General features: G+C 37.2%; 1 protein-coding gene across 2 annotated transcripts in view; it reads right to left on the bottom strand.

Moving 5' to 3' along the window:
- LOC124775108 (protein timeless) overlaps window positions 1-15,563 on the bottom strand; it is a 384,357-nt gene that overhangs the window by 61,178 nt on the left and 307,616 nt on the right. For both annotated transcript variants that reach the window (XM_047249934.1, XM_047249936.1), the window contains 2 exons: window positions 2,940-3,079; window positions 2,674-2,800 (listed from right to left, as the gene is read on the bottom strand). In XM_047249934.1, coding sequence (XP_047105890.1) covers window positions 2,674-2,800; window positions 2,940-3,079 — 267 coding nt within the window. The remainder of the gene's footprint in view (window positions 1-2,673; window positions 2,801-2,939; window positions 3,080-15,563) is intronic.

Raw genomic sequence — 15,563 nt, forward strand, 5'->3', positions numbered from 1 at the left:
GCAGCCTATGGTACTGTGGCCACTTGCAGTGCAGTTGCAGCTGCAATTGATGCCATGGATGCTGCTCCTCCTGCTGTCCCAGCCTGAATCACCATCCTCTTCACCAGCATTTACTAAGATCCCTTGGACCTAGACTTGCCTATGCCACTGCAGGATTGTCCATGCCAGGATGGGCAGGAGCTGCATTCTGCCTCTGGTTTTCCTTCCAGTTTTTCTGGGGGCCCATGCAGCAAATGCTGGAATGCGAGTCAGTCATGTCTGTATCCAGCTCCTAGTCTGACCTCATCTCTCTGCCTCCAGCTTGGCCCCCTCATCATTGCTGTGGCCCCACTTAGTACACCACCACAGTAAAGCATATGATGGGTAGAAATGTGGTATCATAAATGCCTACACTATGACACCTGCTGCCACGTAACCACAGGTAACCTGTCACACAGCCTATGGCTGGCCATTGAGGTGTAACATATCACTTTGGGGAACGTGGTGTGTGTGTGTGTGTGTGTGTGTGTGTGTGTGTGTGTGTGTGTGTGTGTGTGTGTGTGTTAATCACTCTTCTCTCTAACCGAAGAAGGAGAGTTATGACGTTGAAGAAGCATTTTTGTTATTTTAGTAATTAAGTATTTGTTTTGGGCCTCACATTGTGTGGTAAATTTTGTTTCTCTTATGCATGTCATGGGAGCAAAAGTGGATGTAGTGTATCTGCAAAGGCAGGGGTGGTAGGCACATGGATTCCTGCCCACATGATGGAGACACCTGCTCACTGGGAAAGTTATTCCATGAAAATGCCATCCCACCTCAGAGTTTCACTGGGGACCACAGAACCCCATCGTGCAAGAAAATACGATATTGCAGTGCCTGTGTTATTCTGATTATGATGCAAAGTTCAAGTGGACATGCATGCACGTCCAAACGAACAGGTACTTCGGTGACTAGAGCCTTTATGAAATACATTTAATGTATTCGCAATGTATTTCATGCTCGTGACCAAAGTTTTCTATTGTTGGTTATATACTGAGTCTTTGTGGTGCTGCAGAAATAAACATCAAATTAGAATTGTGTGACAGTGATTTTGTTAGTGCATGCCAATGGTTACCAGAGGTGTAGCAACAAATGTCCCTGAGTGGTTACAGGATTTGAATAACACTATAGCGGATTTAGAGAATGCAATATCAACTATAGAAGCTAAAACTTCATGTGTTACTAACTTATTAAGCAAGTTTGGTGACATGAAAACAAGTTTAGAGAAAAACATTAGGGCATCTTGACAAGAGGAGAAAGAGATAAATGCTAAAATTACTAAGTTGAAAACTGTAAAAAAGACGTTAACTGGGGAGTAACACGACAAGATACATAAACAGTGCAATCAAGTAAAAGAGAAGGTTGATGAACAATTTCATGAGGTAAATAATGACGTGAGGAATGCAAGATTTTATGGAAGAGCAACAAATCTCTGACACACAATAGAGATTGACAGTACAAGGACAAACCAAGGAATCCGTTTTAAGGATTATTTCTACTTCCACCTTTGCTAGTTTACAGGATCATGTAACTGACTTCATAGAACAGAAGGTACTAACGAAAGTTGAATCAACTGTCAGTACAACACAGTATGCAGTTCTCTCAGATAGGCTTGGGGAGGAATTAGTGAAAATCTCGGATGAGCTCACGAAAATGAAAGAGGAGATGAATAAATGAAAACTACTGGGCAATAGCAGATTGTCAGGAGAGCTAATTGAGGAATTGCAACTGGGAAATGGAACAAGTTTTCCTAATCAATTTCCAAAGTTCAAACCAGAGGGAAATGTAAACCTGATGTATTTTTGGAGGGCACTTTCTAGGTCACTGACTAAATGTCGTGACTATTCAAGAAAAATTACCCATATTGTGCTACACATTCTACACTCTACAGACATGATTTATTTATTAGCCTTGTAGCTTCAACATCCATTTATGTCAATACATGATTTTAGATGTCTACTATATTTCTGAAGAAGACAAATTTATATTTGTGGAAACCATGGTAAAAGGTTAATAAACCTTTAATTCTGAAAACTGGTTGGCTGTTATTTTCCAATTCTATCAAAAATCCATTTCTACATTTCAACCAAGTATGTTAATGAAAGGAGAAGAAATAACTAGCAGGAACATACTAATTCCCTAGAGCTAATGATGAAATTCAAAATTAGACAATAAATGTGATCCCTCCTGTATATTGTCCACATCAGTGGGTAACAGGGAATATGATTGACACTAAGCATTGATCTTTACTGACACAAAAATTACTTGCACTTCATCTGTTGAAGTATTTTGCAACCTGTAAATTATGATTAATATTCAGTAAGCTGAATTAACCTCCATTTCTTTCCTGTTTAATTTATGTTGTAGCCAAAAATAAAATTCATGTAATAATAATTTGCAAAGCTTGATATCTAAAAAATATTTGATGTGACAATGTGTCCTTTTTTTACAATGTACTGAAAAAATTCTCTCTCTCTGCTCTTATGGAAAGGTTATGCTTAAGATAACAGCCCTGTCAAAAACTTTATTTCCAGTTAATTATTTGAACTATACTAGATTCTCATCTTTAACTAACATTTACATTTGTAATAATATGAACTAATGTAAAAAAAAGGAGATGATTTTATATGAGGGCAAAATTGTTGTTTGTCTTACACCAATTTTTGTTTTGTTGATAGATCCATTTTCATTATACATTTCTTTCATCTTTCCAAAGGGGTCAGAACTCCTTGCACTCTGTACATAGTACCAGTATAAATTATCTTTCTCATCCTTTGACCACCTGCAGCACAATAATGAAAATTCACATTAGACTTCACTAGGCAATTTAATATGATGTATCTTTATTCTCTTATCACTGAATAATAGATATTAGGTAAAATACTACATATGTGATCTTAAATATTGATAAATGTTCTTACCCTGTATCTTTGTCACTTTTAATACTTTCTGAGTCTTTCATTTGTACATTTTGTTCAGATGGTAGATGAAGAGCCACTGGAGTTTGTTTAGGTACATTAACAAATTTGTGGATCACATATTCAATTAAATCAGACCAAACCTGTTTTAAATACAAGGAAACCTTTTAGATACAACTAAAATAAAGAATTACACATATGAGAGTCCATAAGAGCTTCCAAAAATACAAGTTTCTAATGAAGTTATAGTTTGAAAATGGATGTGATGGTCCAAAACTAGTCATCACACAGAAATGACTATTATCACAAATGTGAGACTTTAAAAATAAATAAATAAACTTCTTAGTCCTCCACATTTTTTGGAACTTTATCATAGGAGTGTTGAATATAACACATAAATGCTTAAGAAGGACAGAGACCCAACAACCAAATATGTTGTTCTCCTATTTATTGAAGAAGAGAAAAAATGAAAAAAAAGGAGAAGACTAGCATAACTGTCTGAGTGAAACAATGACAACTAGCACATTTGGCATTTCTTAAAGGTTCTTGAAAATTAAATAAAGTATAAAACATAAAAATCCAGTAATCTGGTGTAAATATTCTATTGCAAAATAGTGAAGCTTTAAACATACAGTTGTATTGACTTACTATGCCACCAAGTGTGACAGTGCAATTGTAAGGTAACAGACCTAACCAGCTGGCAGCACATTAGTATCTTCCATGATTATTTGGATATGTGGAGGTAAATTGATCATACTAATATTTTCCAATTCAAGTAATAGTAAGTGATGTAAATATCAGCATATTTTTGATGCTTTAATGTGATGCAGTTTAAAAATATGTAATGTACTGACAGAAAATTTCTGTGCACTTCCTTTAAAAAAGTAACTCATCTGTAAGTGAGGTTCTGAAATGCAGCCTAACTTATGACTGACCCCTACCTTTTGTGGAATGTTATCAACTTTGATAATTTAGTCTTGTTAAAGGACTCTTAAATGTAACTGGGCTGATAAATTTCTATAAATGTTGGCTGGTGCTTTTTATAAAAAAAATACATATATAAAACCAATGTTGAATGGTAAACTGGTGCTGGGTTTAAATTTAAAAGTGGTAAGCCCTGAAGCATTGTATAGTTTCCAATAATGTAATAATGAAACTTCTTCATAAATGCAGTATTAGTGTAAATATATAAAAATTTTACTAATGTGCTTTTATTTAAATAGTTTCTTCCCAACCCAAGTTCCCTGAAAAGACACTGTGTGCATTTGACTGTGTAGTGTATTTGTCCCAGATGAACTAAAATAAATTTCCTTTGTGTGACAATCCACTTGTTAATTAATGTTAGACATCTGAGAGTGTAAATTTGCTTGGAGGGTGTTCTGAGTAAGTTCCAGGAGATTATTTTGAATGCCTGATAGTCTATATTTTGCTTAACAACAAATGAATTGTTGTTTGTATATACCTAGAGTAGGCTGAAACTTCCCACTGATATTTTAGGCACTGGCATTCTTTTGAGAAGAGCTGGGCCACTTACTAATCTAGTCATGCAGATTTAGATTTTTCATGATTTCTTGTATTCACATACCGAGATTGCTGGAACAATTCCTTTGCAAAGGTTGTGGTGAATTCCCACCCTTTTAACATCCAGTCGAAGCTTGCACTCCTCTCAAGGACCTAGCTATAGATGTGATGTTGAAACTTAACCATCTTTTGCTTCATAACTTACCATTTTTAAAACTTGAAGTTTTCTTTGATGATACTTCCCACGACATTTTTACCATATTTCCAGCTAACAGGTATTTGCTGCAACATTATTTTGGTTTGTGCTGTCTAGCCAGTCTTTTTGGAAATTAGAACTTAGAATCCATGCCCCTACTAAAAAGTCCATATTTGCCGCTGTTGTTATGGCTATTTCTATGGATGCTTTCTGAAAATGTTTTAGCTTTTATGTTGTGTAGTAGATTATACTACATTTCCACTGATTACAAATAATTTCTTTCAGTTTCAAACGGTACTCCTTTCATGAAGATGAAGAAGGAAAAAAGAACACATATTATGTTACCACGACAACCAGTTCAGCAGGATTATTTATCTAAAAGAGCAACTTATTTGAAGTAAAGGATACCACGTGTATCTCTGATACAAAATGATGGTACTATGTCTACTTTCTGCGCTAATTTATTGCCATTAGTTGAGAAACAGAAAGGAAGAGAAACTTACGACACATGACAGTTTCCAATAAAAACTTATTTGCAACACAAAGACTTATTGGCAGTGCATAATAGGTGAGATCACCATGAGATTAAAGTGTGTACTGCTAATGCTAATTGATCTTGTCAGTTGACCCTCCCACTTATGTGTGTCTATGGAATACGTCAATCGTGATTGAAGAATTGGAGAAATTAAAATACGTCTGTGGAACTTGGCCAAAATATAGGACTGCTAAGAATATTCTTAACAACTGGAAAGCAGGACTGTTTGTCTTTGGAAGCATACATATCAAAGAACTTTCAGAGGTCAAACTAAGTGAATGGTCTTAATTTCAAAAGTGAAAGTGGAGTGGGTAGGGTTTAATGTAATAGTAGGGTTGTCCGATGGTGACAAACCAATAATAATGGGCAGACAGAACTCCAATATTTCAATAATGGGGAGTTCCATAAAGAACAAATACTACAGGAGATAAAGCATGATGCACGAGGCAGTTCAAATGTTAAGAATGTAGATCCTCTAAGAAACGATAAAGAAAACCATACAAATCCGCACCACATTCCTCTAGGTACAAGGTGATACAACTGCAGTGAATATCAGCACACACTAAAGAATTGTTGCAGTTAAAGCAAGGCAAGTAGAAAAAGTCATTCAAAGTAATGAGTCAGTAAACATTTTTAACACTACCAGCATCTGGTGAAATCATACATAAAGAATGGTATGTAAAATCCAATGCATCAGCACTTATGTTGAAGTGTACAAGTGATTTCAATTTAAAACAGCAGTAAAAGATAAAAGCATTAAAAGACTTTAAGTACACAGTCTATGGCATAAAACAAAGTAGTTACTATTGGAACGCCAAACTAGTAATACTCTAATATGTTTAAATTTCAAGAAATCCACAGATGACTGCTTTGTTTACAAGAAAAAAGCAAAGAACAGAAATATTTGTCTTCATTGTTTATTTAGATGACATGCTGATTTTTAGTAGCAAACTACAGGGCAAAAATTACTTTAAGAAACAATTTAAACAGAAAGAGCTTGGAGAAGCGATTTATGAGGGATACCCAGTGTTGACTTTTATGAGTGGAACAGACTCATTATTAAAATCAGTTTTCAGTCAAATACAGGATAACATGGAAAACTGTAATTCAGTATCCACGCCGCTAGACAATAACCAAGTACTAACTCAGAAAATTATTTCAAAGACAGAGAAAAAGGGCTACCATGAAGAATGCCCCATAAAGAGAGGCAATAGGTAGTTTAATGTGTGCACAATTTGATAATAAGCCAAATTTTACATATGCGGGAATAACCCAAGCAGTAAACAGAAAGCTCTGACATCTAAAAAGAACTACAGATTTCAAATAATCGTTTTCTAAAAATGGGGATTACAACATCACAGGACAGAGTGATGCTGAATGGGCTGGTGATGATAAAAATAGGAAACTGAACACTAGTTTCTTGTTTAAGTCACTAAGGTGCAAAAGTTTCAAGGAACAGCTCTACAACAAAAGCTGGATACATGGAAAAAACCATTACCTGCCAGGAAGTGTTCTGGATGCAACAACTAGAAAGAATTTTCCTTTCTCAAAAACATGCCCTAATTAAGTTGTAGTGGAGCAACAAAGGTGCAGCTGCCCTACGAATGACAAATAGGTTCAGAGGTTGCATTAAAAACATTAATACCATGCATTTCATCAAGCACAAAAGTGATTTTGCAGAAATAACAGTAAAGCAAATTTCAAGTTAGCAGGCATTGATGACAAAGCTGCTGCCAAGAACCAGATATAAGTACACAGGTGTGTGTGTGTGTGTGTGTGTGTGTGTGTGTGTGTGTGTGTGTACATTGTCTCTTGTGTGTGCCTGTCAACGACTCAATGCCTCTGATATTTGATGAGTGATCTCCTTTACTCCTAAATTATTTCCTTTCTGACAGAACTTTCCTTTTATATTGCACAACAGTGTCATATTCATTCTGGCAAAGTTAAAAATTTCCAGATAGAAAAGGCACACACTCCTTATTATTGAATATCATCCATATGCCAAAGCTTTAGCTGTCCTTTATTACTTCCTGAATTTAAGAAAACCTTCTCAGAATCCTTCGCACCTCTCCAAAAAAGGTGTTCTGTTGTTGACAAAATCTATAAAACACAACCCCTTGCCATATGGGCCACATCCCTGCAAAAGACCTTGGTGCATGACTTGTCTTACGCACACACCCAACACATCTCAATTCACTCCCATCACTAAAGGTAGATGCCAGGGTGCTTCCTTCAAAAAAGACATGGCTGATTTTCTTACCAAATCCAAGTTTGCACTCCATCTCTAATGACGTTGTTTGTGATGGGATGTTAAACCCTACTCTTTCTTCTTTTTTCTGGTCCCACCAAAGGCATATCCTATCCCATCAATCAGAGATAGGGACATCTGGAAGCATTCATGTCATATTGCGTTACCTCTGACAAAACGTGTTTCAGTGGGTCTGCAACCATGTTTGGCTCGATAATACACTATTGTCTTGGTCACTATATTCCTTTTACTATTGCACCTGATCACAAGTTTCACTTTAACAGCATCTTCAAATCAAATCTATGGTACAAAGAACTAACATTAAAAGGATGGAACAAACTTTTATACAGACAATGTTTACAATAATTGCTGTGATGCATAAGTTGATCACATATCTTGTGGTTCCATAGTATCTAGTCAGAGTACTTAACCAACACTAAGAGTCAAACTGACTCTTACCATACAACACATTAAAAAGTAAGCATACCCGCCACCAGATGGCTGTAGCTAATGGAACATAATAAATATTATTTCCCACATGAATTTTTAATTTGAAACAATTATTCCCCTCCTTAAATATCCTAATTACTATTAATAACTTGAATAAGCAGTATTAATGTTCCACAACAATATTTATTTAATAGTTTGTTATGAACCAGATTTCAGTTTCTTAGGGCACTAAACAGATAGTCCACACAACTTCAGCAAGAATTCACAGCTGTACAAAGCTTGTTGTAAAAAGATATGTAACATTTTATGGCTATATTGATACAAAACAAATGTCACGTATCTTTGTGCAACAATCTTTGTACAGCTTTGAACTCTCATTGAAGTTGTGTGGACTATCTGTTTAGTATTACATTTTCTGACAATGGCCTAAGAAGCCGAAAGACAGTTCATAGTGGACTATTAAATAAATATTATTGTGGAACATTAATATTGTGCTCTCATGTTATTAATGTGTCTATGTTCCTCCAAGAACTGACGGAATATTCCATAAATATTCTAATTACAGCATAACAATATTATCACTCCCCATACAGTGATGATGCTGAGTCGCAGATAGACACAAGAAAAAGACTGTCAGAAATTGAGCTTTCAGCCAACAAGGCCTTTGTCAGAAATAGATAACATACTCAAGCTCACACACATTCACGAGATGCAACCCACAGACACATGACCACAGACTCTGGCTGCTGGGGGCGGAGACTGTGGCCATCCTGGATTTTCTGTTATCTAATTACAGCATAAACATATAACATTTAGATATGGATCACATTGAAAAACAATGATGACAGTAATAACATAAAAGACAGTGAAAAGCAATAACAGTAAAAAACACTGATAACAGTGAACAATACTGACGATGATATTACATGTGCACTCGTCTGTAGGTATTTTCTAAAGCCTAACTTTCTTTTATTACAATATGTTGATAATTATTACTTTGGGACAACCTATCACAATGGAATAAAACATAATTGTTATGTCATACTTGTTTTGCCTTTATTCTTTGCAAGGCATCTTCAGTAGCAAATTTCACATTTTTTGGTCTACATGCTGTATTCTTATTCCTAATGGAGTGAAATGTAAAAAAAGAAATTTCAAATAGCCGTTATCAGAAGAACAGCTATAACAAAGGGATGAGAACACATAGTGTAAATCAACATCCAAAAAATTTGCCACTGAAGATGTCTTGCAAACAATAAAAGCGAAGTGCACACGTAATATATATGTAATAAAAGTTGAAACATTATAAAAATGTAAATGTTAGTTTATTCAAAATTGTTAACCAGTGAAAATACTTGACACATTGCTATGAAATTTTGCTGCTAGAGATGTATGTTTTTAGGTACCGGTACCTAATTCTTTAATACATTATGTGGAACACATGTATCTGCAACTTTTTGAGATTTTTTTGTAGCAATGTTTCCCTATTATTAAATTTATATAAATTTATGTATTACATATATTTAAAAAACAGAGAAATGAAAACAAACGTGTACACCAATAGAACATGCTGTAAAAATTTCAAAGCAATGGGTCAAAATTTTTGGAAATTTGCCGTTAAAAACATCCATATTTTCTATGTCATTATAAATGTAGATCTTTGTTTCTTTAAAATCTAAAATCTCTGAATATTCTTCACAGATTGCTTTGAAATTTCGATATAACGTTGCATCTGAATACCCATGTGTTTTCATATACTTACTGGAACACTATGTGGTATATATGAAATATATGTATGTATTAAAAGGGGATACATTATAAAAATGTAAATGCTGTTTTGTTCAAAATCTCCAAAAGTTCTTCACCAATTGCTTTGAAATTTTGACATAACATTCAATTTTAAAATTGAAGTTTTTCAAGTAGCTAATTCTTTAATATATAAATATATGTGTGTTTCATATAAATTGAAAGCACTGTTACCAAAAATCTCAAAATATACGTTTCTGATTTACTTCAGATTTTTGCACTTTTTGTAACAACAATTTAGAAACATATGGACTATATACTTTTAATTACATAAATGTATAAACAAAATATACAATACTGAAACACTGCAAGCAAACAGAAAAGTTATATTTATGGTTTATTGGTTTATGATTAGAATGCTACTACCTAATCTGAATTTGTAATAACAATAAACAAGGCTCAAGGTCACAGAGACAGGGGAAGAGAAGATTGACACAGAGTAGGGAAGCAGATGACGGACAGAGAGAGGGTGAAAGAGGAGGAGGAGGAGATGGGCAAAGAAAGCAGCAGGGGGAGATGGAGAGAGAGACAGGAGACAGAAGGGGATTTGGACATACGAGGGTCACTCCAAAAAGAAATGCACACTATTTTTGTAAAAATACAGTTTTCATTCTGCATGTGTGAAAGTTTTACAGCGTGTAGATACATCCTTCCCACTTGTTTTCAAACTTATTTCAACCTGTTCCCGTGAGTGGCGCCATCACAGCAAGTCTTCAAGATGGCTGCTACACTTGACGTTCGTCAGAAGCAACATGCTGTCATAGAATTCCTGTGCTATGAAAACGAGACAGTGGGAAACATCGACAAGAGGTTGAAAAAGGGTATGGAGATACTGCTGTCGATCGCAGTACAGTTAGTCAGTGGGCAAGCAGGTTACGTGATGAAAGTGGGCACGGCAATATTGAGGATTTTCCTCGCGGCGGCCTCATACTGCACACACTCCAGACAATGTGCAGAGAGTTAACGAACTGGTGACTGCTGACAGACGCATCACAGTGAATGAACTGTCACACTATGTTGGGATAGGGGAAGGAAGTGTTTGCAGAATTCTGAAAGTGTTGGCGTTAAAAAAGGTTTGTGCCAGGTGGGTTCCCAGGATGTTCACAGTGGGTCACAAAGAAACAACAAAAACTGTATGCAGCAAACTTTTGGAACAGTACGAGAATAGTGGAGATAAATTTCTTGGAAGAATTGTGACAGATGATGAAACATGGCTCCATCATTTTTCACCAGAGACGAAGAGGCGATCAATGGAGTGGCATCATGCAAATTCACCCAAGAAAAAAAAATTCAAAACCACACCTTCTGATGGAAAAGTTATGGCTACGGTGTTTTTCGATTCCAAAGGACTCTTGCGTGTGGACATCATACCAAGTGGAACCACCACAAGTTCTGATGCACATGTGACGACACTGAAGAAACTTCAAGCTCGACTGAGCCATGTTCAACCACATCAGCAAAAGCAGGATGTTTTGCTGTTGCACGACAATGCATGGCCACATGTCAGTCAAAAAACCATGGAAGCGATCACAAAACTCAGATGGACAACACTGAAATACCCGCCTTACTGTCCTGACCTGGCTCCATGTGACTATCATCTTTCTGGGAAACTGAAAGACTCTCTTCGTGGAACAAAGTTTGAAGATGATGACTCCCTTGTGCATGCTGCCAAACAGTGGCTCCAACAAGTTGGTCCAGAATTTTACCATGCGGGTATACAGGCGTTGGTTCCAAGATGGTGTAAGGCATTTGAGAGTGATGGAAATTATGTGGAGAAATGAAAATATTGTTCCTAAAGGATGTATCCACACACTTTAAAACTTTCAAACATGTAGAATAAAAGATGGATTTAAAAAAAAAATAGTGTGCATTTCTTTTGGAGTGACCCTCGTATATCCAATTAACATACATATTAGAAACATTTGCTTTCTCTTTTCATTCTTTTCCATGTAACCAGACTGAGCTACAGTCTAGCATGTTTGGGTACAATTACTCTCTTAATAAAATTGTTGTTATATAAGTATTCTTACAATCATGTTCCCTCTCTCAGGTTTTCATAATATGAACAGGCCTCAAAGTAATGTCCCCATCACCTCTATGCGTGTTACAGCGCTAGCAACAGTTATGTATTAATATTGCAGTCATATGGTTCTTCTGCACATGTAAAAATTATTGCAGCCTTGTTTCTTTAAAAATTAATATTGTGTATGCAGTGTCATGTGATTCAAGTCGCAAATCTTTTGACACACAATAATGTCTACCATAAAATGATTTTTACATGTTATATGTTTACATTGTAATTAAACTATTGATGTTCACTAAGATGTTTTAACTCTGATGGTATGCTTTGGATTCATAAAACGTGTGATCAACTTACATTTTACAGCAACTATTCTATACATGATTTGTATAGAAGTTTGTTCCATCCATTTCATGTTAGTTCTCTGTACCACAGAATTGATATGAAGATGGTACAGTGAAACACATAATCAGGATTAGTAACGAAAAGAATGTAGCAGTCAAGGCAAGAGTGTATTACTGATTTACATCATATCATCTATGCGTAACTAACATGGCCTTTCGAGTGAGCCTGACCACCTGAATTAACTGTCACCAACAAACTCCAAACTGGCTTCCAACCCCTGTCCCTCCCCACCCCAACCCCTGTGCACTGTAAATGTATGTGCACGCACGCACGCACACACACACACACACACACACACACACACACACACACACAGAGAGAGAGAGAGAGAGAGAGAGAGAGAGAGAGAGAGAGAGAGAGAGAGAGAGAGAGAGAGAGAGAGCCCACTTGACAAAATATCTGTACAAACAATGACAGTCAGAGTCAGACTGAAACTCCAAAACAGTATAGTTTTATACATGTGTGTGTGTGTGTGTGTGTGTGTGTGTGTGTGTGTGTGTGAGTGTGTGTGTGTGTGTATTTAAAACATACAATGAGAGGAATTTTGAAATATTTGTTATAATGTGATCACACCTTTCAGAAGGGCATCCAGAGACAAGTCTGTTGCATACTTCAAGGTGTATAAATATTTATTCAGTTATAGACAATTTCGCAAAAATTTCTTGGAAACGAGAAAAAGTTGTGTGAAGTATAGATGGGACTTACCAAAGCCTGGTGAGTGGTGAGCTAATAATATACATTGCAAGTGAAGTAATATGACATACTATGACATTACAGTTCCAAACAGCGTGAACTTCCGGCAAGAGTAATGAGTATTCCAAATGGTGAAACAAGATGTTCTAACACCAACCTTAGCCAGGTGACAGGAAACATAGCAGCCTCATGCAGAGATTTTGATGGTGAGAGTAAATTACTTATAATATGAGGAAATAGCCTGGCTAACAACTTGAAATATAACATTAAAGATGACATGGAGGAAATAGAAACAGCAATAACACACACTTGTGTGGGGATTTGGAGTAGCATGACCAGCCCTACATTAACAGGGCTATTAACCCTGTGAACAAAGAGCTGAGCATATTGCTTCAGCTGAAACAAAGTCTCATATCTGTGCCACACCTGTTGCTACGATTAAAAGGTGGGGATACACTAATCAAGGCCTGCAACTGAATTGCAGGAAATATTAACTGACCATCTCACAGAAAGTGTAAGAGGGCCACAAGAATACAAGACAAAATCTCTGTGATTACTGGAGTCAAAGGGGCACATTTTCATGTCAGAGTCAGGTGACAGACAGACAATGGTGAACGGAATTAGAGCAGAATGGGACTATAAAACATGTACAGTTTCCAGAAAAATAAAATTAATTTATTCCTACAGGACATCAGAGGGTTGAAAAACAAGATAGATGAGCTTTTTGGTTGCCTAGAAGATGTGGAAAATTCTGAATAACATGTAGTCACAGGTATGGAGAAGTTATATTTGGGTCTTTCAATGTAATTTCAGTATTCAACTTACTGACAAGTATGCAGCATGGTAGTAGGAGACAGATCAATAACATCTTTATACACAGTGCTCAGGCTGAAACAATTAATATGTACCCAATTGCTAATGCACTTGTCAGTCAAACAGGAATTAACATTCTCCATTAACAGGAATCTCCTTACAACCGCCTTTCTATATCTGCTATTTTCATCCTCGTCACTACCACTACTACTACTATTATCTTTTTCGTAACCACTACTGCCACTTTCCATCTTTCCTTTCGCTCCCTTCTCCGATACTTCCAGCCTGTTTTTCACCTTTAGCCCACAGACGCTTGAGTCAGCCACGACCTTGGACACACCAGTAAATACGTCTTCCCCCGCGAAATCCAGCTTTTGTCCTTCTTCCGGCCAGCAGGTAAACTGAGCACGCTCGGTCCTACAGGTGGCCACAATGGGACGGACCGGTTCCGGCGGCGGGCTCTTTGTGGCCCACGCGAACGCGCAGTCGCTAACGGCTCACTTCGACGAGTTCTGTGACCTGTTCGGCCAATCGCTGTTCCATATTATCCTCGTCTCTGAAACTTGGTTGAAACCAAACATTTCTTCCAACGCTATCCGAATCACTGGTTACTCTCTCCTAAGCGCAGATCGTGAAACACGACGCGGGGGTGGTGTGGGTGCCTATGTTCGCTCTGATCTGACACCTACTGTACTATGCACATCGGATGCAAAGGGCGAAGAAGAAGCAGAGTTCTTGTTTTTCGAAATAAATACATCAAATCAGGAACTGCTAATTGGAGTAATCTACAAACCTCCAAACGTCGGTGCCATGTCCTCTTTTCAGTCTGCCCTGTCCTCACTCGTGACACAGTATGAACACATAATCATTATGGGCGACACAAACATCTACTTACAGTTAAAATCTCCCTCTGCAGAAAAACCAAGGCGACTGTTCCACTCCAATGATATGAGTTTAACACCACTGGACCCAACTCATCACACGCCACACACTCATAGATATAATAGCAACGAAGCAATCAGATAAAATAATTCGCGCCAATCAGACATCCGCTCCGGGACTCTCTGCTCATGACATGATATTCTTAAATTACTCAATGCATACTACCAAAGAAAAATCTCACCTGGTAACCTACAGAAACTTAAAAAATGTTAACCATGGCGCTCTTCAAAAGGATTGCTCAGATATTCCTTGGCATGATATAAGCAATGAACCGACTTTAGACGGAAAAATTCGGGAATTATGTCGCAAAATTATTGCACTGTATGATAAACATGCTCCTCAACGCACTGTCAAGGTAAAGAGAGCTCCCGCTCCATGGCTCACCACTGCATTACGCCAGTTAATGAATAAACGTGATGCTGCACATAGGGCCTTCAAGCGTAACCCAACTCCTGAGGCGTACGAAGCTTATAGGAAACTCCGAAACAGAACCAAGCAAAGCGTGAGGAATGCCAAAATCAGACATGCCCGCTCTGTCGTATGCGGCATATCAAAACCTGCTGCACTGTGGAAAAAGCTGCGCAGTTTCGGTATAGGGAAGTGCAGATCTGACGCTGTTTATCAAGCGTCTGCAGAAGAATTAAATGATTTCTTCTCAAAAGCTGTAACCTGCCACGCAGCGACAAATTACCAGCCCCAAGATATCAATCTCTCGAGAGACAAGTTTTTCCTAAAACATGTCACTACCGGCACAGTACACAAGGCAATTATGAGAATCTCTTCCGAGGCAGTAGGAAATGATGGAGTGAGCATTGGCATGATTAAGAACGCCGTAGACACTATTATTCCAGTTATCACAGACATCTTCAACCTGTCTCTTGTCAGTAGTACATATCCTACTGAGTGGAAGCAAAGTTTAATTCAACCTATACCCAAGACTGACAACCCTAAGTCGCCAGGTGACTACAGGCCGATCAGCATACTACCTGCAATATCTA

Source organism: Schistocerca piceifrons, chromosome 2 (genome assembly GCF_021461385.2).
Source record: "Schistocerca piceifrons isolate TAMUIC-IGC-003096 chromosome 2, iqSchPice1.1, whole genome shotgun sequence".
Taxonomy (NCBI): domain Eukaryota; kingdom Metazoa; phylum Arthropoda; class Insecta; order Orthoptera; family Acrididae; genus Schistocerca; species Schistocerca piceifrons.